The sequence below is a fragment of the Nomascus leucogenys genome, chromosome 2 (genome assembly GCF_006542625.1).
Source record: "Nomascus leucogenys isolate Asia chromosome 2, Asia_NLE_v1, whole genome shotgun sequence".
Classification (NCBI taxonomy): domain Eukaryota; kingdom Metazoa; phylum Chordata; class Mammalia; order Primates; family Hylobatidae; genus Nomascus; species Nomascus leucogenys.
The window spans coordinates 85,877,407-85,899,771 of record NC_044382.1 but is presented as its reverse complement, the minus strand read 5'-3'; the positions used below and the strand labels follow the sequence as shown (position 1 = coordinate 85,899,771).

The window sequence follows — 22,365 nt, the reverse complement described above, 5'->3', positions numbered from 1 at the left end:
TAAATGAAGAGAGGCATTCCTCTCTTTTTGTGCCCAAAAGTTACCTTTTGGCCCTCCATGACCCCCTATCCTGTATCCATATAAACTCCACACACCAGGCTCCAGCAGCAAAAGATGAGCAGATGAACAGAAGAGCAGAAGAGCCGCAGATAAAGAGAAAAGAGAAAGAATGTTGGGAGGAGTTCAGCTGGGGACAGTCAGAGAATCCACCGCTGGACGGTCAAACTCCAGGGGAAGATCATCTTCCTACTCCATCCCCTTTCCAGCTCCCCATCCATCCTACTGAGTGCCACCCCTACCACCTAATAAACACCCCCAACCTTCCCCCAACTCCTCTACCCCCGCCCCCACCCCGGCATTCACCATCCTTTAAGTCCATGTGTGACCTGATTCTTCTGGGAGGTGAGACAAGAGCTGAGATACAGAAAGCTGTCACACTGACCCTCTGCGCTTGCAAAAAGGCAGAGGGGCTATTGAGCTGGTTAACACTTAAGCCGTCAGCTGATGGTAAGGCTAAAAGAGCACACTGTAACACACGCCCATTTGGGCTCTGGGAATCACAGGATCCTGCTCCTGGACACTGCCGTGGGGCTGGAAGCCCAGCGCCCCAGCTTTTGCACCCTGGCTCCTGCACCCGTCCGTCTGCATGCTCCACCTCCCATAAGGGATTTCAGCAGGGCGGAGACCGAACACACGAGCCACACCGCTGTTGCATGTCCTGCAAAGGGCAGCGGGAGGACGGGGGGCCAGGAGGGAATCAGGGAACTCTCCCGTTTCATTGTCACATGACTTGCAAGGCTTCCTTAAGAGAGGGGTACACTTCCCCACCCACTGACAGCAAGCTTTGACCAAAAGAACGTGAGCAGAACTGAAGCATGCGGAATGTGAGTTTGAAAAGCACCTTGTGCCAGTCTTGTACAAGAGCTAATTGTTAAATTTCCAGGAACTTGGCAAGCCACTTGTTGGACTGTTTGTAGCTTGAAATCGGCCATGGTGGGAGTATTTACATCATAGAAATAGCAAACACTACAAATCTGGACTTCCCCCTTCTCCCTCAAAGTTGGTTTACCAGCGCAGCAGGGAGCATGGCCCAGAAAAGTTGACCTTTCAGCCTGGAGCCTGGAGTGAAGAAACTGGTGGAGTACTGCCAAAGCTCCCTGCAGCCACAGTAATTCGCTTAAGAAATGGACCTTAAAGCCACTGAGTTGCAGGGGTTGTTCGTTACCTGAGCATAATCTAGCCAAAGCTGGTACACCATGCTGGTGTTTTGGTGAACACCAATAAGCGCCGCCTTCATCTGTCCCAACCTAGGTTGGAGGGATTTCTTCCAATAACTTGTGACATCATGCGCCTACAGCCTGCAAGGATGCAAACCGCGCTCTGAGACACAGGCCCGGGAATCCAGGTCTTGGAAGGTTAATGCAAAGTTGTAAAACAATAGTTACATTTCAACCACACTCAGCTATTGCGTCATCTTAAAACCCTGGCCAACACAAGTCTGTCGCTCGCGATCCTTGGCGGTTTCAGAGCGACTCCCCTACCGCTTTCGGGTGAAGGCCACACGTGACGGCCCCCCTTTCCCCGCAGACCTGTGAATGGAGCGCTGTGTCTTTAAGGGGCACGCGCGGAGGTTTTCCGTCCGGGACAAAATGTCAGCGAGGCGCCTGGAGGGGGATCTACCATCCCGGACTCCCGACCCGCCGCAGGCTCCGGCCGCGTTTCGCGGGTAAAGGGGTGAGTGTGGGCTTCCAGACTCGGTGGGCGAGGCGGGCCGGGCCGGGCCGGGCAGCGGGGAGCGCAGGTGAGTAGCGACCGCGGACGCCCCCGCCGGCCTCCCTGGCACCCGCGCGGGGCGTGCCCTTCTCTGGGCTGCCCTTCTCCGGGCCGGCTGTCGCGACTGTGAGAAAGCAGGTGGGCCCGGGATTCTGTGGCAAGGCCCCGCTCACCGTCTTCCAGTGCCTCATTCTTGCTCCTTCCCTACACTCCCCTTTCGACAAGCTTGTTCGGAATGTGGAAATTCGTCGCCACTCTCCTGCTCTCCCTTTATTAAAGTTGTCTGATTACAGTCTTTTCACTGGGCAAGTGGCTGGGCGCCCTGCAGTGGGTTCTTTCTGTAATTGGGACTTACTTGATGTCGCCCACTTTCGGAGGGAGAAAGCGAATGCAAGCCAAAAGCTTACACCAGAATCCCCACCCCTCCCCCACCCCTCATGGCCCCCAAACAAAAGAATTTTCCGCTCCTTTCGGAGTCCGCTGGAGCAGTTTCTGTGATTTCTTGCACTAACCAAATGTCCGAGGCTTGGCAAAGCAAAAACCCCCTTGAAGGAAAAAAATAAATACTTACCACTAGTCGAATTTCTAATTAGCCAAGACTACAAAGATAAGGTGTTTAAGAGAAACTGTTGTAGAAACAGCTTAATACATTGACCTAATTAGGGTAATTATTTTCTGCTGTTTTTATTCATATGATGACACCTTTTGGAGGCAAGAATAGCTTGAGGCAGCCAAGAATAAAAAAAAAGTAGACAGCAATACATATTCTAAAAAGACCAAAAGCCCAAGCCAGGTAATTCTCAATTTAAAAATTAAATTAAAAAAATCTTTGAGTCACAAAGGCCTTCAAAGTAGGGCAGCTTTAAATTCCTATAACTCAGATTAAATTATGCATTTTTACAAGATAAAATGGATCACCACGTTAATCTTTAGGACCATATCTATTAAGCAAAGTAATGCAGGCCTGAAATAAAAGTCCACTTTAAGGGCAGAACACTTCACAATTTTCATTTTTAAAAGTGCATTAATAGAGAGAGAGAGTGCTTCTCTGCCTTTTAGCTAATGGTAGAAATATCTAAGAGTTTGGCTTATGCCATTTAGGAAACATCTCTGATTGACCACATAATTACCTGTGAGTCCAGTGTATTTTTTACAGTCCACATATAACCTTTTTCTAAATTTTTACACATTTTACCATTTATTCCCCAACTCAGGTTTTACAGTTTGGAGGCATTTTTACTTGTCTTTTAACTTCAGCTAAGCCTTCAGCCTGGTGATTCCAGACTAATTTTTCTAATTGTCGGGATCTGTTTATAAATAGATTAATATATGGCAGTAAACTAATATTTCAACAGAGATGGACGGATAACAGATGAACTGTGGTTTTCTTGACACCTCAGTTGTCAACTTTAATTACTTGTATTAATTATTATGCTCTGCTTTCATTAAAGTCACTGGTGGATGAAGTAAAAGAAAATGTTTTTAGTGTTTCCACATATGTCTGTGTGAATTTCACATTAGTGTGAATTTCTCATCTAAAGTCCAGGCTCAACCAACATATATTGGTTTAAACTCTGCCTGGTTAACCCAACTACAGTGAGTAGCCTTGAGTATGGAAGGACAAATAGAGGAGTAATTAATCTGCTTTGTCCTTTTGAGAACAGTGCCGGGTTCTTTGGCCTTTAGCCTGCCAAATATTTTTTATGTGCACAAGCATAAGTATAAAATAATACAATTAACTTTTGTAGGTGCTTTATAGGATGAGTCTCAATATTATAGTCATACCTTGTGAATATGCCCATATTTATACAGATTATTCATCCAGGTTTTGATCTCTTACTTTATTCTTTATATTGGTATTCAGGGACATCATACTGAGGAATCTGGGATTTAATCTGATAGTTTATCAGAAGGATCGAACTTCTTCAGAAATTGAGTCAAATGGAGAGATAATTAATGTGAATTTATTGTCTTCCACAGGCTTAGATTTAAGAACTCCTTCCAAATAATGGATACTCAAATGAAACTCAGCTATAGCAAGTACAGAGGCATGGTACCAGCAACACTACTCTCTCTCCTTCCTTGAAATATCTAAAATCTACATTTGTCTTTTCAGTTTTTTTCACCCTGAAATTACACTCAGAAATTTCCACTGTTAATTTCATGTTAGCAGTGCTTTTATTTAGCTTCAAGAAACTTTCTTTTAAAATAGGAGCTTGGAAGCCTCGTTATACAACTGAGGAACTGGGACTTTATTAGAGTCGAGTACTAAGGGTAATGTGTTTTTGTGATGGACAACAATGCGTTTGTGCCCTGTGGGGCATGCGAGGGGAAGGGATGCTGAACTGCATGAACCTTTGTGTTAGGGCCCCTAAGACTTCAGCTCCCAGGAGCTGCCCACGCCCACCCCTTCCCCAGTGGAGATTATGTGATGGAATTCACCCGAAGGAGCGAGCACTGATTTCACCTTTACCACAGTGTGTTAGTAGTCTGTTTTCGCGCTGCTGATAAAGACATACCCAAGACGGGGCAATTTATAAAAGAAACAGGTTTAATGGACTTGAAGTTCCACGTGGCTAGGGAGGCCTAACAGTCATGGCGGAAGGCGAAAGGCACTTCTTACCTGGCTGCGGCATGAGATAGAATGAGGGTCAAGTGAAAAGGGCTTCTCGTTTATAAAACCATCAGATCTCGTGAGATTTATTCACTAGCACGAGAACAGTATGGGAGAAACCGCGCCCATGATTCAATTATCTCTCACCAGTTCCATCCCACAACACGTGGGAATTATGGGAGTACGATTCAAGATGAGATTTGGGTGGGGACACAGCCAAACCATATCACACAGGTATCAGAATTACTGCTGGAAGCATCTCTTTCCCAACTAGACAGTACGCTTCCTGAGGGCGGAGACTATGTGACGTTCCTCTTGGAATGCTTGGCAAAAAGCACGCACCTGACCTTAGCAGGTGCACAATGAGTATTTGAATGAGAGTTGGATGGAATGAATGGATGTAAGCAAAATACATTCATTGGCATCTTTGTGTTAGTTTAAAAAAATTTTCAAGGAAAAATTAAGGGAGCTCTTTTCATTTTCTTATTAGCTAACCATAGAATTAATGATATGCATTCTCATTGGGTATTTGATAAGGAAGAACTGCGTATCACAGGGCTTTGGCTAATTAAACCTCCCCATTATCTTATTTTACCTTAGTGATAAATAACCTATTTTGCATGAAGTTCAATTTAGGAAGTGAAAATAAATTTAAGGGGTAAGGGTCTTGGATCTGTTAGTCTTTTTTATTTGCTCTTTGTACTCAATTCCCAAGGGGATTCCTCCAACTTAGACTACTTACTCTATTGAATAACATAATGCCAGATGGAAAAACAACTGCCTTTTAGCCACTAAAATCTTAACGTGGGCATGTCTGAGCAGTAAATATCGGTAGTTTCTTTATTGTTCATGTCTTGAATTTATATAACACCGGAGAGTCCAACAGTGACATCATTTGCACTATCTGATCTCAGCCACCTGCTTAGAGGCAAATAATCTTATTATTTCTCTTGACAGATGGGAAGATTGAGACTCGGTCGGCTGGGGCTAAAGAAACAGAGTCAGGTTCATTTCATTTAATGCAGCATCCCCCAAGTGTCTACCCTGTGCCAGGGAGATGAATGGGATGAGCTCCTCTTCCATGACATCCTGGGTGTGAATACAGAATCTCCTTCTGCAGAGCACAGCAAACCATGTGACAATGAGTAGCCTCACATGCTGGGTTTCCTCCTCCAAGCAGTGCAGCAGTGGGCTTCCCCATGGGACTGTCCCACCAGCCTCCACAGTTAAGCCTTTGCTGGCCCTGCCTGAGCTCACATGCCTGAGGAGCCAAGGGTTGTTTTGCTTTTTTTGTTTTTGTTTTTCTGAGATGGAGTTTCGCTCTTGTTACCCAGGCTGGAGTACAATCATGCAATCTCGGCTCACTGCAGCCTCCGCCTCTGGGGTTCAAGCGATTCTCCTGCCTCAGCCTCCCGAGTAGCTGGGACTACAGGCACCCGCCACCACACCCAGCTAATTTTTTGTATTTTTAGTAGAGACAGGGTTTCACTATGTTGGCCAGGCTGGTCTTGAACTCCTGACCTCAGGTGATCCACCTGCCTTGGCCTCCCAAAGGGCTGGGATTACAGCTATGAGCCACCACACCCAGCCCCAAGGGTTGTTTTATAAAATTATTTTTTATTTATGTAGAGATCCTGTGATATACGCACTTTCCCTAAATGTATACACGTGATCACATGCATGCTTTCTTAGCACCTCATTGCTTTTACTTTTGTGTTTACCTCTTCCCCTTCTCCCTCCTTTCACATCAGTTACCATTGCCTCAACCATAGTATCTCCTTATTTTTCTTCATCTATAGCTATATATCACCTATACAGATATGTATATTACTTAATAATAGTGGGGTCATATTATACACTCTTCTGCATCACTCTTTTCTCCCTGAACAGTTCCTCCAGATATCCTTGTAAGACATTGAACGGAACTTCATCCTATTCCTCTTTGATGGCTGTATAGTACTCCCTGGTATGAACATAGGTTATATACTCAGCCATTTTCCTGGTGGTGGGCATTCCCTTGCTTCCAGTTTCTTGTCATTCTACATGATTCTGTAATGAACATCCTGACACAAGACTATGTTTATTGGCGCTGTTAGTTCTATAGAAGAGATCCCCAGGAGTAGAATCTCAGGTTATCTCTCTTTTTTTTTTTTTTCGATACAGAGTTTCGCTCTTGTCACCCAGGCTGGAATGCAATGGTGCTATCTCGGCGCACTGCAATCTCCACCTCCCAGGTTCAAGCCATTCTCCTGCCTCAGCCTCCTGAGTAGCTGGGATTATAGGCACCCACAACCATGCCCAGCTGATTTTTGTATTTTTAGTAGAGACAGGGTTTCACCATGTTGGCGAAGCTGGTCTCGAACTCCTGACCTCAGGTGATCCACCTGCTTGGGCCTCCCAAAGTGTTGGGATTACAGGCGTAAGCCACCGAGCCCAGCCTCTATTTTTAATTAATATAGAGATTGCAGCTGGCCCTATCACACAGGTATCAGAATTGTTGGAAGCATCTCTTTCCCCACCAGATGGTACGCTTCCTGAGGGCAGAGACTATGTGACATTCCTCTTGGAATGCTTGGCAGAAAGCACGCACCTGACCTTAGCAGGTGCACAATGAGCATTTGAATGAGAGTTGGATGGAGTGGATGGATGTAAGCAAAATACTCAAATTCATTGGCACCTTTGTGTTAGTTTTTAAAAAATGTTCAAGGAAAAATTGAGGGAGCTCTTACTTTTCATTTTCTTCTTATTAGCTAACCACAGAATTAATGACATGCATTCTCATCGGGTATGCTACAACTGTAATCCCAGCACTTTGGGAGGCCAAGGCAGGTGGATCACTCGAGCCCAGGAGTTCAAGAAAGACCAGCCTGGGCAACATAGACCCTGTCTCTACAAAAAAATACAAAAATTAGCCAAGCATGGTGGCATGCACCTGTAGTCCCAGCTACTTTGGAGGCTGAGGTGGGACGATCTTCTTGAGCCCGGGAAGCAGAGGTTGCAGTGAGCCATGATTGTGCCACTGCACTCCAGCCTGGGTGACAGAGCAAGACCCTGTCTTAAAAAAAAGAAAAAAAAAAAAGAAAGAAAAGAAATGGCCAGAATGCTTTCCTAAAATCCATCCCATCTTCACTAGTAATTGAGGAGTGTGCCTTTTCTCTACCTCCCTTGTAACTTTGGCTGTTAGACCTCTTAATGTTTCTTGGTGTGATGGATGTAAAATGATACCTTATTGCTACTTTAATAGCATTTCCGTGAATATAAGTGATGTTGTGCACCTTTTCATAAATTTCCTGGCCATTGAAGTTTGCCGTTAGGTCATTTGTTAGGTCATTTGCCTACTCATATTTCTCGTCTGTTTTTCTGTCGGGCTCTTTGTCTTCTTACTGTGTTTGAAGAGCTCTTTGTGTGTTATGGTTGTGGCTGAAGTGTCTGAAGAGGTTTCTCCCCCTCCACATTGCAGGGGCAGCTGAAATGCACTCACGTTTTTTGGTTTTTGTTTTTTTATTATACTTTAAGTTCTAGGGTACATGTGCACAACGTGCAGGTTTGTTACATATGTATCCATGTGCCATGTTGGTGTGCTGCACCCGTTAACTCATCATTTACATTAGGTATATCTCCTAATGCTATCCCTCCCACACCACCCCACGACAGGCACCAGTGTGTGATGTTCCCCACCCTGTGTCCACGTGTTCTCATTGCTCAATTCCCACCTATGAGTGAGAACATGCGGTGTTTGGTTTTCTGTCCTTGTGATAGTTTGCTCAGCTAACCAGGCTGTTACAGCTGGTGGCCATAGACTGCTGGTCACTCAGTAGATACTGAGACTGAGGATTGTATTGAGCTAGAATACAGCCGCATGATGTGGAGGACTGAGAAGGTGAGGCAGTTCTGCCCCATGCTGCCTTCCACTGGTTAAGACCTCCAAAATCGAAGGGCTGCCCAGGCAGAGGATGTCCCCTTGCCACCCTTGGAGGGGCAGTGCTGTGCTGGCCGACATTTGTGATGCGGCTTGTCCCTGGCTCAGGTGAGGCTTCCACTAGGTCAAAAGGATTAAGACGTCAAAGTCAGTGCTTCTCACCCTCGTGCCCACTTTAACTCCTAACAGATGGCATTCACCTGTGCAACACTCCCTCTGGGCATTCCAGTTTTTAAAGAAAACCAGAGAGGTAAAAAGCATGACAGTAATCGGTCACCTCTGGCACTATTAGGGGCACATCAGTAAGGATGACTGTCAGACTTTGGCACAAGTAAGAGAATCTGCGGGTTTATGTGCAGTTTCCAAGCTTTAGCTCAAGAAAGCATATCAGAATGCAAAGCAATACTCTTGATGTTATAGGAAACGTTTACATCCCTTTTAATTTATAAAATAAATTAGTCATAAAGATTCATTATAATAGTCTCTCCACTTTTGTGTTTGTCCAGTAATAAAAAAGGACCTCAGGGAAGATCAGATTCAATATAGAAGGAAATAGAAATTTTAAAAAAGAAAAAAGTATAGGAAAAATTCTAGGTAAAGTTAGATAATTAAAAATGTTTATAACACTTAACTCTTACTCTGTTTAGCAACCATAATGTTATATAACCATAATATTTACTGGCCATAAAAATACTATTCTTGAAGGTAGTCTGTAACTCCTCATCCTACTTTCCCCCACTTTTGAGACTTTAGCAATGTAATAAATCTCTTGGGGGGAAAATGTAGCCTTTAATTTCTAAAGATTTTTTATGCTAATTGGTCTTTATCATGAGTGACCGTATTTAAATCAATGCCTGTGTATCAGAAGACATGTAAATAGCCATTTCTTTGTTAGAAGACGCATGGTACTTATCTTTTTTGATGATTCTGGTATATTTGTTATCTTTTTTTAAAAATGATATGTTAAATGTCATACCTGACCCGGAGTGGACTTGCTTGGTGGGAAAAAGAATACTTAGGTTTAGAAAAGTACAGTGCATCTGTAACAAGACTATTAGTAACTGAATTCATAGTTTACACTAAATGCTACTGTAACTATAGCAGCTTATTTTTCCTATTCTCATCTTTGTCTTCAGTTTTTCCCAGTTGTGTTTAACAAGAAAGATTCTGGAGCTTTGTCGTCTCCACGGCTGCTGGTTCAAAATCTGACAGTATGAGCAGCACTGATCTCACTGTGCCTGGGTCTCACCTTGCCCTTGATTTTCTCCCTAAGTTCTCAGAAGAGCTCAGAAGTCTGTCATGTGTGTTCTTCTCATTGTTTTTCAACTTTCAAAGCAAATTTATCTAGAATCACACATTTGGTCCTTTGTGAACTTATTTCCTAAAGAATAAACTTCACCTTTTTCTGTATTCCCTTTTCTTTAATAGGTTATTACAGTAGTGAATTAGTTTCCTAATAAAAAAGACTGCAATGACAGTCATTGCATTATGTTTGGATCCTTTTAACAGATTTTGTGTTGAACAAAGCAAGACATTATTACTTTTATTTCTTTTTCTTCCTTAATTAAAAGTATTGAGCAAACTTTGTATCTTGCAAATATGTAGAGGGGATCTTTTAGTTAGCACAAACAATAAAGAAAACTAATTTTGTTTGTTTTAGGCCTTGGGTATCTATGAAAGGGTTAGAAAAAGTGAACGAGGCCATGGCGCTGCTCAGTATTTCTAGTATCTATCTTTAAGGTGGTTTGAATGCATTTCTTTCACTGGCCTGCCTGTCCTCTGAATTTACTCCTAGCACTGCTGATGGTTCTTCAGAACTCAGGAATCGTGTTGCATGCATTGTTTCTACCCCTGGAACCTGAGATGGTTGGAAACCCTGAGGCAATGACAGGGACCCCAGAATCCTTGGGAAATGACCCACTGTCTAATTTAAAGGTAAAAATTTAGAATGCTGCTTTGGATATTGCTATTTCCTAAATGTGCATATCTTAAAAGCATTGCTTTCAGTACTGCCGATTTTCTCACAAGTAGATTGTTTTTATAGTCACAAAAACATATTTTTATCTTGAAAAACATACAGTCTTTGCAAGCTTTTTAAAAGGCTGTTCACCACTGGCTCTTCCACTCCTCAAGTTTAAGAAACAAAATTTTCATTCCCAAAGCTTTCTTTACTGGTCATTGCTGAAGTGTGCTGTGCAGCACCCAGAGAAGCCTGCATAAGGGAGCCTCGCTGTTATTCTGAAGACAGTACCTTTTTTATTGTTGTTGTTGTTGTTATTGTTAAGAAAGCAGAGACTAGTTAAAGCTAATACAAACACAGCACGGAGTTAGCTAGTTCTTTCCGTTCAAGCAGCTTAGCCTCCCGCTATTAGTATAAATACTTGTTGACTGGGGACCCACTTGATTTCAAAGAGGATTCCTAGTATAGGAAGGGCTAGACATTTTTAACAGTTTTTTCTGAGGAATCAACACTTAATACTGAAGATTAATTAGAAACAGACAATCTACCCACACTACAGGATTTTTATCGGTAAGAAAATAGAGAGCGGCATGGTTTCTTAGGCTAACTGTAGTCTAGGAGCTGTGTGCGTGATCCTAACATTCATTATTATTCTTCCCCTGCTCCCAAGCGTGCGGGCGCCGAAGAATGAGGAGTGGCGAGTCGGCCTGCACCATGGACGAGGCCCGCGGGCTGGACGACGTGGCGGCGCGGGGCGGTCAGTGTCCGGGACTGGGGCCGGCGCCGACGCCTCCCGGCCGCCTGGGGGCGCCGTACTCCGAGGCCTGGGGCTACTTTCACCTGGCCCCGGGGCGCCCCGGGCATCCGTCGGGCCACTGGGCCACCTGCCGTCTGTGCGGGGAGCAGGTGGGCCGCGGCCCGGGCTTCCATGCGGGGACCTCGGCGCTGTGGAGGCACCTGAGGAGCGCGCACCGGCGGGAGCTGGAGAGCAGCGGCGCCCGGCGCTCGCCACCTGCCGGGCCCTGCCCGCCGCCGCCCGGCCCCGCTGCGGCCCCCGAGGGCGACTGGGCGCGCCTGCTGGAACAGATGGGCGCGCTGGCCGTGCGCGGCAGCCGGCGGGAGCGGGAGCTGGAGCGGCGCGAGGCGGCCGTGGAGCAGGGTGAGCGCGCCCTGGAGCGGAGGCGGAGGGCGCTGCAGGAGGAGGAGCGCGCCGCGGCACAGGCGCGCCGGGAGCTGCAGGCCGAGCGGGAGGCGCTGCAGGCGCGGCTGCGGGAGGTGAGCCGCCGTGAGGGCGCCCTGGGCTGGGTCCCCACTTTGCCGCCGCTCAAGGACGACCCCGAGGGTAACAGGGACGGCTGCGTCATCACAAAGGTCCTCCTGTAGGGGTGTAGCCACTTCCCCACCCCAGACCAGCGGTTCTCCGTCAAATGCCAATGCCTTCAGCCCCCGCTGGGACCGAAGCCAGGCCCGCAGCCCCTACTCACTCGGAAGCTCCAGCTCACTGTAGGGTCTTCGACACCCTAAGGCTTCAGCTTGAGAAGCACTTCGAAGCCAGAGCAGAACCAAAAGTCACTTCCATGGGGTCACCTGGGGTGCCTGGGCGGCCTTTCATGGGCATGCATGCAAAGAATGGGGTGGCACACGGGACACCCGAGAGCTCCAGGAGCCCCGTGAACCCAGACCACCCAGTGCCATGGCCACTTAGGGCTGGGAACCCGAACCTGGTGACTTTGAAAGGATAGAGCTTCATTCCATACCAAACACTTTTCACACCATGTGCCTATACACCCAGCAGCCCAAGGTGGAGGGTGCGTGGAAATGAGGAAGCTTTTTACCCACAAAAAAGAGTTCCTAATGCATAATCCGCCCAACACCAAGTTCTGAAGGGTGGGGCGGGGGGACGTCCCCTCTAGTTTCCATGACTGCTGTAGACCCGCGTCATCGCTAGCCCTCATCAGGGCAGTCCCAGAGCCCGCTTTTTTACTGCCCATATTCAACCAATACCAGGTGCACTCTGTCTCCTCACGGCCATCCTTCCCTTGCTTCAGACCTAATGACAAGTGTGGCACATATGTCCACTTTCGGGCCTCACATCTGCCACCTTAGCAAGACATCACCTCATCTCCTTGTCACTAGGAAGAGGGTTTCTTCCCCACATGTCGTCACAGTCCTCACCTCTGGGCTGAAGGGGAAAGCATCCCTCCGCTTAAGGCCACATCTTCCTGTCATTTTCCATCGCATTCCTCTCCCACGTTTACTGGGTCTTTCCTCCTGCAGTATTCCCCCTTTCGCCGTCTCAGTCCCTCCCTTTCCCCCAGGCTCTTCCTCAGCAATGCGCAGTCTCCCTTTCTTACTGAAAAGAAAGACTTAACCCAGAAGGGCCAACAGGTCCTGGCTGCCTATCCTTCCTCCCCAGTTTTTACTCCTTCACTCTGGGTCAGTTTTCTTTCTTTTATATATATATATATATATATATATATATATTTTATACTTTAAGTTCTAGGGTGCATGTCAGTTTTCTGTGCTTCACTGGACTATTTCCAAGCTGCCACAATCTCTCAGTGACCAAATATGATCTATTTGCAGCCTTCATTTTGCTTAATCTCTCCCTTGAAATTGCTCTCTTGGTAGGTGGATCCTGTTTTTCCTTCAAATAATTCCTTTTCCTGTTGCGTACTGGTTCCCAGTTTTTCCATAGGCCTCTTTTTTTTCTCATTTTTTCATATTGAAAAATTCCACACATCCAGAAAAAGTTGAAAGGCTAGCACAATGAATACTCAGATACATACTCTCCACTTGGATTGAATAGTTGTTAACATTTTGCCAGATTTACTATTCTCTCCACCCCATGCATGTGTACATATAATGACATTTCAGCCCTGAGTATTACCACAGAGTTCCTAAGAGCAAAGACACTGTTCCACATGATTACAATAAGATTATCATGCCTAAAAATATAAACAGTAACTTCTTTATAGCCTCTAATACAGAGCCCTTAATCAGTATTCAACAATTGTCTCCAGAATGTTTGTCTTTAAAAAAAAAAAAACACAACCAGGTCCCATCAAGGTTCATATATTCTTTGGTTTCAACTCTAGTCACTTTTAATCTAGAACAACCCCGACATATTTTCCCATGATACTTTTTGAAGCATCCAGGCCAGCTGTCTTAGCAAATGTCCTCTATTCTGGAAGTGTCTGATTGCTTCCTTAGGCCTATGTCTACACTCCACTCGTGGCTCATCTCCCTGCAGAGCTGTAATCTCCTCTGGGCCAGGGACTGCTGAATATCTCCAGGCCGAGTGTTCTCCCTGGGCCTGGAGAAAACCTTGATGCCCAATCCCTTGCTGCATGTCTCCACCCATCCTTGCACATCCTGCCTCTATGAGTGGAAGAGGCAAATCTATTCAACCCCACATCCCACCCCTCACCTGATAACTAACATTTACTGGGCACTAATAATGTATCAGGCACGTACTACACACTTAACATGCATTCATTATCTCACTTTACTCTCACATACCAGCTCCATGGTAACACTGCGCTAGCTTTACAGCTAAAGAAACTGAGCTAGAAAGGGGTTAAGTATCCTGTATAAGATCACAGCTGGCTGGCAATAGAGGTGGGATCCCACCGCAGACAGTCTCCCCCACAGATGCCATGCTCCCACTGTACCACCATGTACTGCTTCCTGAGATCTCTGCTTCCTTCAGTCGACCCAGCTGACACCTGTTTCCTTCCTAACTCCAACTAATTAATTCCAGTTAATGGAATTGACTGGAATTAGTGACATTAATATTTACTGAGCATTCACCATGTGTCGTCAGAGCTGTGCTAAATGCTTTACAAGAATAATTACCTGCCATGAAGCAACCCTATGACATAGGTGCTACTATGCCCATTTTGTAGATGAGACAGGTTCAGGGGAGTTAATAACACCTTCAAGTCATACAGTGGCTAAGAATCTGTATGGGGTTTGAACTGCGGTCTCGCTGAATGCTGGGCACCTGCTCTGCTAAGTCTATTTCTACAAAATATTGCACTGCCTTCCTGATGCCTGCCAAGCTCAGGGCCCATTTATCATGCATCTTCCCATCCTTGTCTCCCCCAACTGTCCCTTACCTGAGTCACAATTTCGCCAAAGCCAAAGGGATTGTCCTAAGCCAATATTGATTATATCACTCTTCCTGCTCAAAAGCCCCCAAGATCACCTATCAGTCACCTACTTATTAGAGTGCAAGCTTTGACTCTGTCACCTGACATTCAAGTCCCCCTCTGCCCCCGTGCCAGTCTTATCCCCTCCCCTACATATGCCCTATGCTGCAGCCAAATTGGACTCTGTTCTTCCTGACAAGACCTGGTATTGGCATCTCTATGCCTCAGTTTGCCTTCCCTCCACTTTAAAAAGCCTCTTCAGTCTCGGTACAAAAAACATCCCACCCATGTTCTAAAACCATGCTTTCCTTGATTTCTCCTCACATCAAGACATTTCTTACGGCTCTCGTCTCCTAGCATTTTGTGTCTCACAACCCTCAGGACAGGCCAGCTAATGTATGGCTATGGGTTTTTATCTCACCTCCCCTGCCTGACCCTGAGCGCTTGGGGGGAGTATACTCACCCTACTCCCACAGTGCCTTGCATTCTGTAGCTGCTCAGTACATTAACCCATTCAATGTCTTTAAGATTTTTACAAGTTAGTTTTCCTGTAATTACTAATCATTTATCTCTAATTCTGAGTAAAATTCACAACAACAAATAAAAGGAAATAGCAGTAATAATTTTTTAAGCTGTTTAGTCAATAAAGATTTAATGCATCAGTTATTGGACTGTTTGGTTTGAAGCCAATCAACCAACTATTCTGATATGTAAATCTACTTTTTTATTATACAAGTAACACAAAATGTATTGCCTCAATCGAGGAAGAACAGAAAAAACAATACCCCAAAATCCTGTCACCTATGTAAAACTACTATTAACATTTTAATGTATTTTCTTTTGTCTTTTGCAATTTTTATATTACTTTAGTAATAGTATAAGTTATTTTCAAGTATTGGAACTTAACTTCTTCATATGGATTTATAAATTGGGCTAGATGATCTGAATTTCCTTTTTAGAAGGAAAAAAAAGACTTCCACAAATGTTACTCTTCTATCTCACCAATTGTAAGAACCATTAAAACATAGGAAAAGATTTAGTCTTAACTACTCCCTCAAAGATGGCTAGTGCGAGCCTGAATGTCCTGTTCAGGAGATAGAGAACAATTAACCTGAGTGCTGAGTTAAGGGAAGAGGTTTTTACTTTCTGCTTTATACACTTCTGCATTGTTGTAATTTTTTACACAAAGTATGAATTACTTTTATGATAAAAAATTTTGTTTGTAGACAAAATTCCTCTCCTTCAGCATTCAGAATCCTTAGTTAAAATAAAATCTCCAACGAAAGCATCGATATAATCCCCATTTCCAGAAAATCCTAGAAAGAAATGCAGCCCTTATTCAGTCCAACTCCATCATTTGATAGATTAGGAAAATAGGTCCCAGAGAGTGACCTGTCCACTGTCAGGAGATGGTGGCTGTGGCGCATCATCTGACTCCAACCTACTTAATGCATTTCGGCCTTGAGGGCTCCTGCTGCTCACCTGAAATCATTCCCAACCTACAAGAGCAGGTTCCCTGGGAGGATTCCTGAGAACACCTACACACAAACCTCAGAGATCTGCCAAGACATTCTCTTTCCGATAGAACTATTTAATATTTTTCTGTCAAATAGTTGCCAAACTCAATCTGACTTGTGACTACAAAGTAATCTGATGAATCCCAAATGTATATACAAATCTATCCATCTAAGTCATCTTCTCTTCAAAGTAGAAGAGCTGGAAGACTATACAGTTATTCCCAAAATGCTTCAACATTTCTGGAACTCCTCTCTTAGAGTGGCCATGAGTCCCTAGCACATTCTTTAAAACATCCTTGAGTTGTCAAATACTCCTCTTTCCAGGATAAATTTGATTTTTTAAAAGAACTGCCAATTATTCAGAGTCTGGTGAATATGGTAGATGATTAACCAGATTAACATTTCTGGTTAATAAGGTGAGTTATAATAAAACAATGATAATTATTTTAGTGTGGCTCATAAATTGGTCTTGATAGTGGTATATTAAGGTTAAGTAAAGGCAGCATGGTCACCATACAGATTAAAGCCCATTTTAGTTGGTTTATGATGTGAATGAATTCAGGTAGCACTGGGAGTCATTATATGTTTAAATAGTATTAAATGTTTCCTTTTATGAAAATCTTAATTATGACATTCTCTGAAATCTGGTTTCACAGTATTAAAATGAGGCTTTAAGGAAAAACATTAAATGGTAATGAAAGCTTTATTCTTTCAGTATATATTCTCATGGGCTTTTGGTCAAGATAAGTAATGACCAGATGAATGAGCTGGCAACCTTCCGCCCTCTGAAGTCTACTAGTAATTGGAAGCTAAGTAAAATGTTGTCACGTGTTTAAATACATTTGATAATATTCCACCAGCTTCTCCCTGTATTCTGCATGCTGGGCAATGAAATACCATAGCATTTTAACATGGATGAAGAGTGAGTTTTTTAAAGGAAGAATTTCCAAAAGTCATTCTTGGCTGGGCATGGTAGTTCATGCCTGTAATCCCAGCACACTGGGAGGGCCAAGGCGGGAAGATCGCTTGAGCCTAGGAGTTGAAGACCAGCCTAGGCAACAGAGGGAGACCCTGTATCTACAAAAAATTAAAATTTTTAGCCAGGTGTGCTAGTACACACTTGTCATCCCAGCTATTCAGGAGGCTGAGGTGGAAGGATCGCTTGAGCCTGGGAGGTGGAGGCTGCAGTGAGCTATGACCATGCCACTGCATTCTAGCCTGGGCAATACAGGAAGACCTTGTCTCAAAAAAAAAAAAAAAATGACATTCTTACATAGCAGGCAGACATTGTTTGCCTCCATTCACATTAACTTTCCCGTCTGTGTCTGCTCTTCACCCTCCAAAAACTTTTTGATTTACATGTTTTCCATCACTTCCAGTTTCCAGTGACCTGATTCCTGTTGCATTTTTTTTGTATAGTTATGAACTGCATAATGCAGTTTCATTTTTTTTGGTAGAGTCATGCATCACATAACCTTTCAGTCCATGACATACCACACATACAATGGTGGTCCTGTAAGATTACCATACTGTATTTTTACTATACCTTTTCTATGTTTAGATATGTTTTGATATACGAATACTTACTATGTCAGAATTGCCTACAGTATTCAGACCACAGAATGCTGTACAGGTTTGTAGCCTAGGAGCAATCAGTATACCATATAGCCTAGGTGTATAGTAGGCTGTACCATCTAGGTTTGTGTCAGTACCTCTATGATGTTTGTACAGTGAAGAAATCACCACTGAGACATTTCTCAGAACATATCCCCATCGTTAAGTGATACATGACTGTACTTAGTGCTCAGATTTAGAACCATAGAAGCCAGATGTCTGAGCAGGCAGTTATTATTCTCAGGTAGAGGAGATACATAATTGAACAAGGGGCTGCAGCCTCAATGAGGTCTGTTGTCTACATACCCAGAACTCTCAAACACATGACTAAAAAGATTTTGAAAGCACAGTTTATAAGATTCCCCTAAATAGATCTGGTTTAGAAACAGTCTGAAAACATTAAGAAAAAAGCCCCAAATCCTTCCCACATCACACACTCCACCCAAATTTTTGCTTTAAAATGTTGGCTTTAAGACTTTGGAATGAACAGAAATTATTTTGGATTAATACTCTCTGGAACTATCAAGGCCTGCATGTATTACTTGGCTCTTACATTCTGCCAAATCCTATCTAAAAACAAATGTAAGCTCCATGACGGCAGGGAGCCTTGACTGTTTTATTCACTGTTGTATCCCTAGTGCCTAGAACAGTGCCTGGCCTATGCTACGTGTTTCATGGCTATTTGCTGAATTAATGTATGCTGTTGAAAGATTTTTACATATGGGGATCTGAAATCTACTTCTTCTTGGAATTCTCCCTGTAGCTCTTGTGCTCCATGGAGTACTGAGAGCCAGAGTTGCCCGGCTAGATCTCCCTATCATTCCTCCAGATGACTCCATTTCCAAAGTCATGTAGAATCCATTCCTCCTCCTTTGAGGATGATGAGAGTCACCTACAATAACTTCTGTCCTTTCTCACTATTGTCTACCAATCTCCTCCTCATTCTCCAATATTCACTTAGAAAGCCAGCTCCTGACTCAGTCTTCTCGTCCACACCTATCTCCTACTGCCTTGTGGAATGAGGATGACCCATCCACTACTTGCTAGCCTCATTCCTCATCCTACCTGACTTCAATAACCACCATCTCTACTCTGGGATTCTACTCCTACAACCATGTCCTTGGTATTGCTAGCATGGATAATAACAATGCTAATAATCACTAATATTTGGAGGCTTATTATGCACCAGTGTGCTCAGTGCCACACAAACCTTATCTCATTTAATCTTCGCCAAAACTCGAAACCACCTTTGCAAAAATTATGATAGTGAAAGAGATTTGACCTAACTGACTCCATCTTGCTTCTAACCTCCATGCCGTCCTTGTTCATTCCTGGGCAAAGACCAAACTAACTTTTAGAGGAACTTAGTTTATATTTTAACTTTAAAACAAAGATGATAACAACCCTTTCCTGAAACAAACCCCCTTCTTGCTTGGGGACCAGACTGCCTTTGTAGGACTAACAAATTAGCCGAAAGATTAGAAATTATGCAACCAGAGGCCCTAAGATTTGAACCTCTCCAATTGCTCCTAGGGATAAAATAACTATTGTAAAACCTAAGATTGGTGGTTGAGATATCTTTCAGACCCTGCATTCTGATGCACCAGCTGGAACCACCCAGACTGATAATCTGGCTCAACCAGTCCTAGCTCACCCAGGAACAGAAGACAGCAAGAAGAACCCACTTTGACCCCCTATGATTTCAACTCTGACCAAACCCATCAGTACTCCCCACTATCCTAGCCCCCATCTGACAAATTATCCTTAAAAAAAAAAAAAAAAAAAAAAAAAAAACCCAGTCTCCATTTTCTGGGAGACCAATTTGAGTAATAAAACTCGTCTCCCACTTAGCCAGCTCTGCATGAATTAAATTCTTTCTCTATTGCAATTCCCCTGTCTTGAAAAATAGGCTTTATCTGGGCAGCAGGCAAGGCAAACCCGATGGGCAGTTACAAACTCCATAGAAGACACCTGGGTAGAGAGGTTCAAATAAATTTTTAAAAGTCACTCAGCTTGGAAGTGGTAGAATTTTAATTTAAACTCAGGTCAGTCAGACTCTTAAGCCTGTGCTCTTAATCATCCCTGTGGGATGGAAAGAATCAAGATAGAAACCTCAGCCCTGCCACTTCTGTCACACCGGCTTTTTGACTTTGAGCAAAATAAAAACCTCTTAAGCCTCAGTTTTCTAATTCATAAAATGGTGTCCAGAATAAAGAATGTATGTTAAGGGCCTAGCACAGTGCCAGACGCAACCCAAATGTGCATTCCATCCATTCCACCAAGAAATGCTTATTGAGGACCTCCCAAACATCCAATCCTGTGCTAGGTGCTGAAGATAGAGCAGCGAATAAGACGAAGAAGGTTCTTGCCTTCCAAGATGTGCACAGCATTTGGTGGGTGCTCAATAAATATTTGAACAAACTCAAAGAGGTCAACCTACTCTCAAGATTTCCGGTCACCACTCTGCCTCCTTTCAATCAACCACAGTTATTCTGCTATAAAGCAATCTAATGAGGTTCCTTTCCTGCTTAAAATCCTTCAGTGGATTCCTCATTGTCTCAGAGATAAAATCCTTCATTTCTTAATTGTGTAAATTTCTTAACACAATATGCGGTTTTGGGTACAGGTAAGAAGCTCGGTTTTGTTCACCCCTTCTTTGTTATGCAATCAAACCTATCTGGAAGCTTGAACTGCAAATCAGATGAATGTAGACCTATTGTAGTTAATAAGCCTGAGAACTGGAGTCACCACAGTTTGGCATCCTAAACTCTCCCCACCTCATCACACAAACGTAGACTCACACAGCTGCAGCTCCTAAGGCAATGCAATGGGTTCTTTGAAAAGGTTTGAAAATCTGATTGTAGGACACAGCCCATTAGTGCGTTATGAAAGCAATTTAGTGGATGCAATCAGTGACTTGGAAAACAAGAGTGTATTACATGAGCTTATGGCAAAGTACTGGTATACAAAATCTATGTTACATATGCTATGAACATGCTCGTGTACTGAATTGTAATACAAATTGTATTCATATTGTAGATCATCATCAAAATAGTTTGAAAGCCATTGTTGTAGATCCTCTGTGTAGCCTCAGTTCCCATGTTTCTTCAGTCACAGCTTGCTAAAACTCCATCAAGCCACTTGCAGTTACCCATTGTTTGCTTCAGTGCCTATGGTTGTATAAACCAGATGTGATGCTAGGCTCTAGGGATGCAATAGTAAGCATACCCAAGGTCCTCCTCACATGGCACTTAACAATCTAGAGAAACAGAAATATTACACTAACCACACTAATATGTAACTGTGAACCAAGCTAAGTGGTCTAAATAAAGAAATGGTTTTTCAAAATACGTATCAAAGGCAATTAATCTAGTCCAGGGCTTCAAAGGAGGCACCCCTGAAGATTCAATGAGCAGAGACCTAAAGACTATGTGAGAATTAACTATGTAAAATGGGGGAGGAAGAGCATTCCACATACGATACAATGTTAAGAGGCTCTGTGATGAGAGAAGGCAGCTGTGTTTGACAAACTGAAAAAGGGGCCAGCATGCTAGGGCCCAGAGAACAAGTAGGAAAGTGACACAAGATGAGACCAGGAAAGCTGGCAGTGGCCAGATCCTTTAGGGTTTTATGGGCCTGGAGTTTGTTTTATGGCCTCAAAGTAATGGGAAGCCAAACAGGAGACGATGAGATGGAAGTTGTCTGCAGTGTGGAAGATGGAGGAAAGAACGCCTGCAGGAAGACCAGTTAGGAAGCCCTCAGAATAATTTTGGTGAGTGGTAACAGTGAACTGATTTAATATATTGGAAACAAAGGGGAGAAAAGCTGGTGGTTGTGAAACAGAGGCTGACTCAGGCTTCTGGCTCACACAACTGGATGGATGGTGTTACCAGCCAGAGAGAGTAAACTAGAAGAGACTAGGTTTGGAGAAGATTATGGAGTTAGTCTTGGAGTTGCATTTAAAGTGACTCTGAGGTGGATATATAAGTCATAAGCTCAGAATCAATATCCTAAGACAGCCTAGAAGTCATGAGTTTATAGATGGTAAGTTAAACTGGGTATATATGTGAGAAAAATGCCTGGGTTTGAGCCATGAAGGCTTAACCAGAAATTTACCCACTTCTGGGTAAATTCTTACCACAGATGTGTATATACATACACATTAACCACACACCTGTTTACTTTTTTAAAGTTCAAGTATAGAAATAATAAAATGTGAAAGTTTGCTCACTCTAGGTAATTAGCAACTCACTACATACCTTTGTAATTTAAAAATAAAAATGGGATTATGCCATATATACTTTGCTACAATCTGCTTTGTGAGATATTCTTCTATACTAGGGTATACACAGTTCTGTCATTCATTTGAATGGCTAGAAAGTATTACATAGTAGGGATGCATCAAAATTTAAGCAACCCTGTAGTCCCCACTGATGGACAGGTACGTTATCTGGCAGTTACCTACCTGCCCATTCAACATCCACTGCCCCCTTCTGCTTGGTTCACTGAACCTATTTCATTCCAATGGCAACATTCTCAGCTGCAGGTGATGGTTCATGACTGGCTTAAGCCAAATGTGACCATCTTGTTACCCACTTTTATAGCATCTCTTCTATGGGTAGCCATGTTATCTGGTTCTGGCTAATGACCCTAAGAAGTCAGTTTCTGAGTAAGCTGTTGTTTTCCTAAAAAAAGAAAACTAACACTACACTCGGCTCTTTCCTCTTTCTTCTTGCTTTAGGTATGAATATGATGTCTGAAGTTTCAAAAGCCATTTTGCAACTACAAGGCCATAAGCAAACACTAAGATTAGT

The 22,365-nt window shown here is 43.5% G+C and overlaps 1 protein-coding gene, 1 long non-coding RNA gene and 1 other non-coding gene across 4 annotated transcripts in view; 2 read left to right on the top strand and 1 right to left on the bottom strand.

Annotated features, from left to right (window-relative positions):
* LOC115831541 overlaps nt 1–1,408 on the bottom strand; it is a 58,065-nt gene extending 56,657 nt beyond the window's left edge. Inside the window, exon 1 of one of the 2 annotated variants that reach the window (XR_004027054.1) lies at nt 1,226–1,408. This is a non-coding gene — a long non-coding RNA (uncharacterized LOC115831541). Of the gene's footprint in view, nt 1–363; nt 781–1,225 lie in introns of those variants that run through there. The other variant, XR_004027053.1, reaches the window with a different exon arrangement.
* Nucleotides 1,409–1,599: 191 nt separating this feature from the next.
* On the top strand, nt 1,600–12,125 carry ZBED3 (zinc finger BED-type containing 3). The gene is made up of 3 exons (XM_003261496.4): nt 1,600–1,734; nt 10,102–10,241; nt 10,937–12,125. The coding sequence occupies exon 3, from the start codon at nt 10,954–10,956 to the stop codon at nt 11,647–11,649; it is 696 nt and encodes a 231-aa protein (XP_003261544.1). The 5' UTR covers nt 1,600–1,734; nt 10,102–10,241; nt 10,937–10,953; the 3' UTR covers nt 11,650–12,125.
* On the top strand, nt 8,253–8,390 carry LOC115832042. Its single transcript, XR_004027518.1, has one exon. It is a non-coding gene; the product is annotated as a small nucleolar RNA SNORA47 (small nucleolar RNA).
* Nucleotides 12,126–22,365: the final 10,240 nt, after the last annotated feature.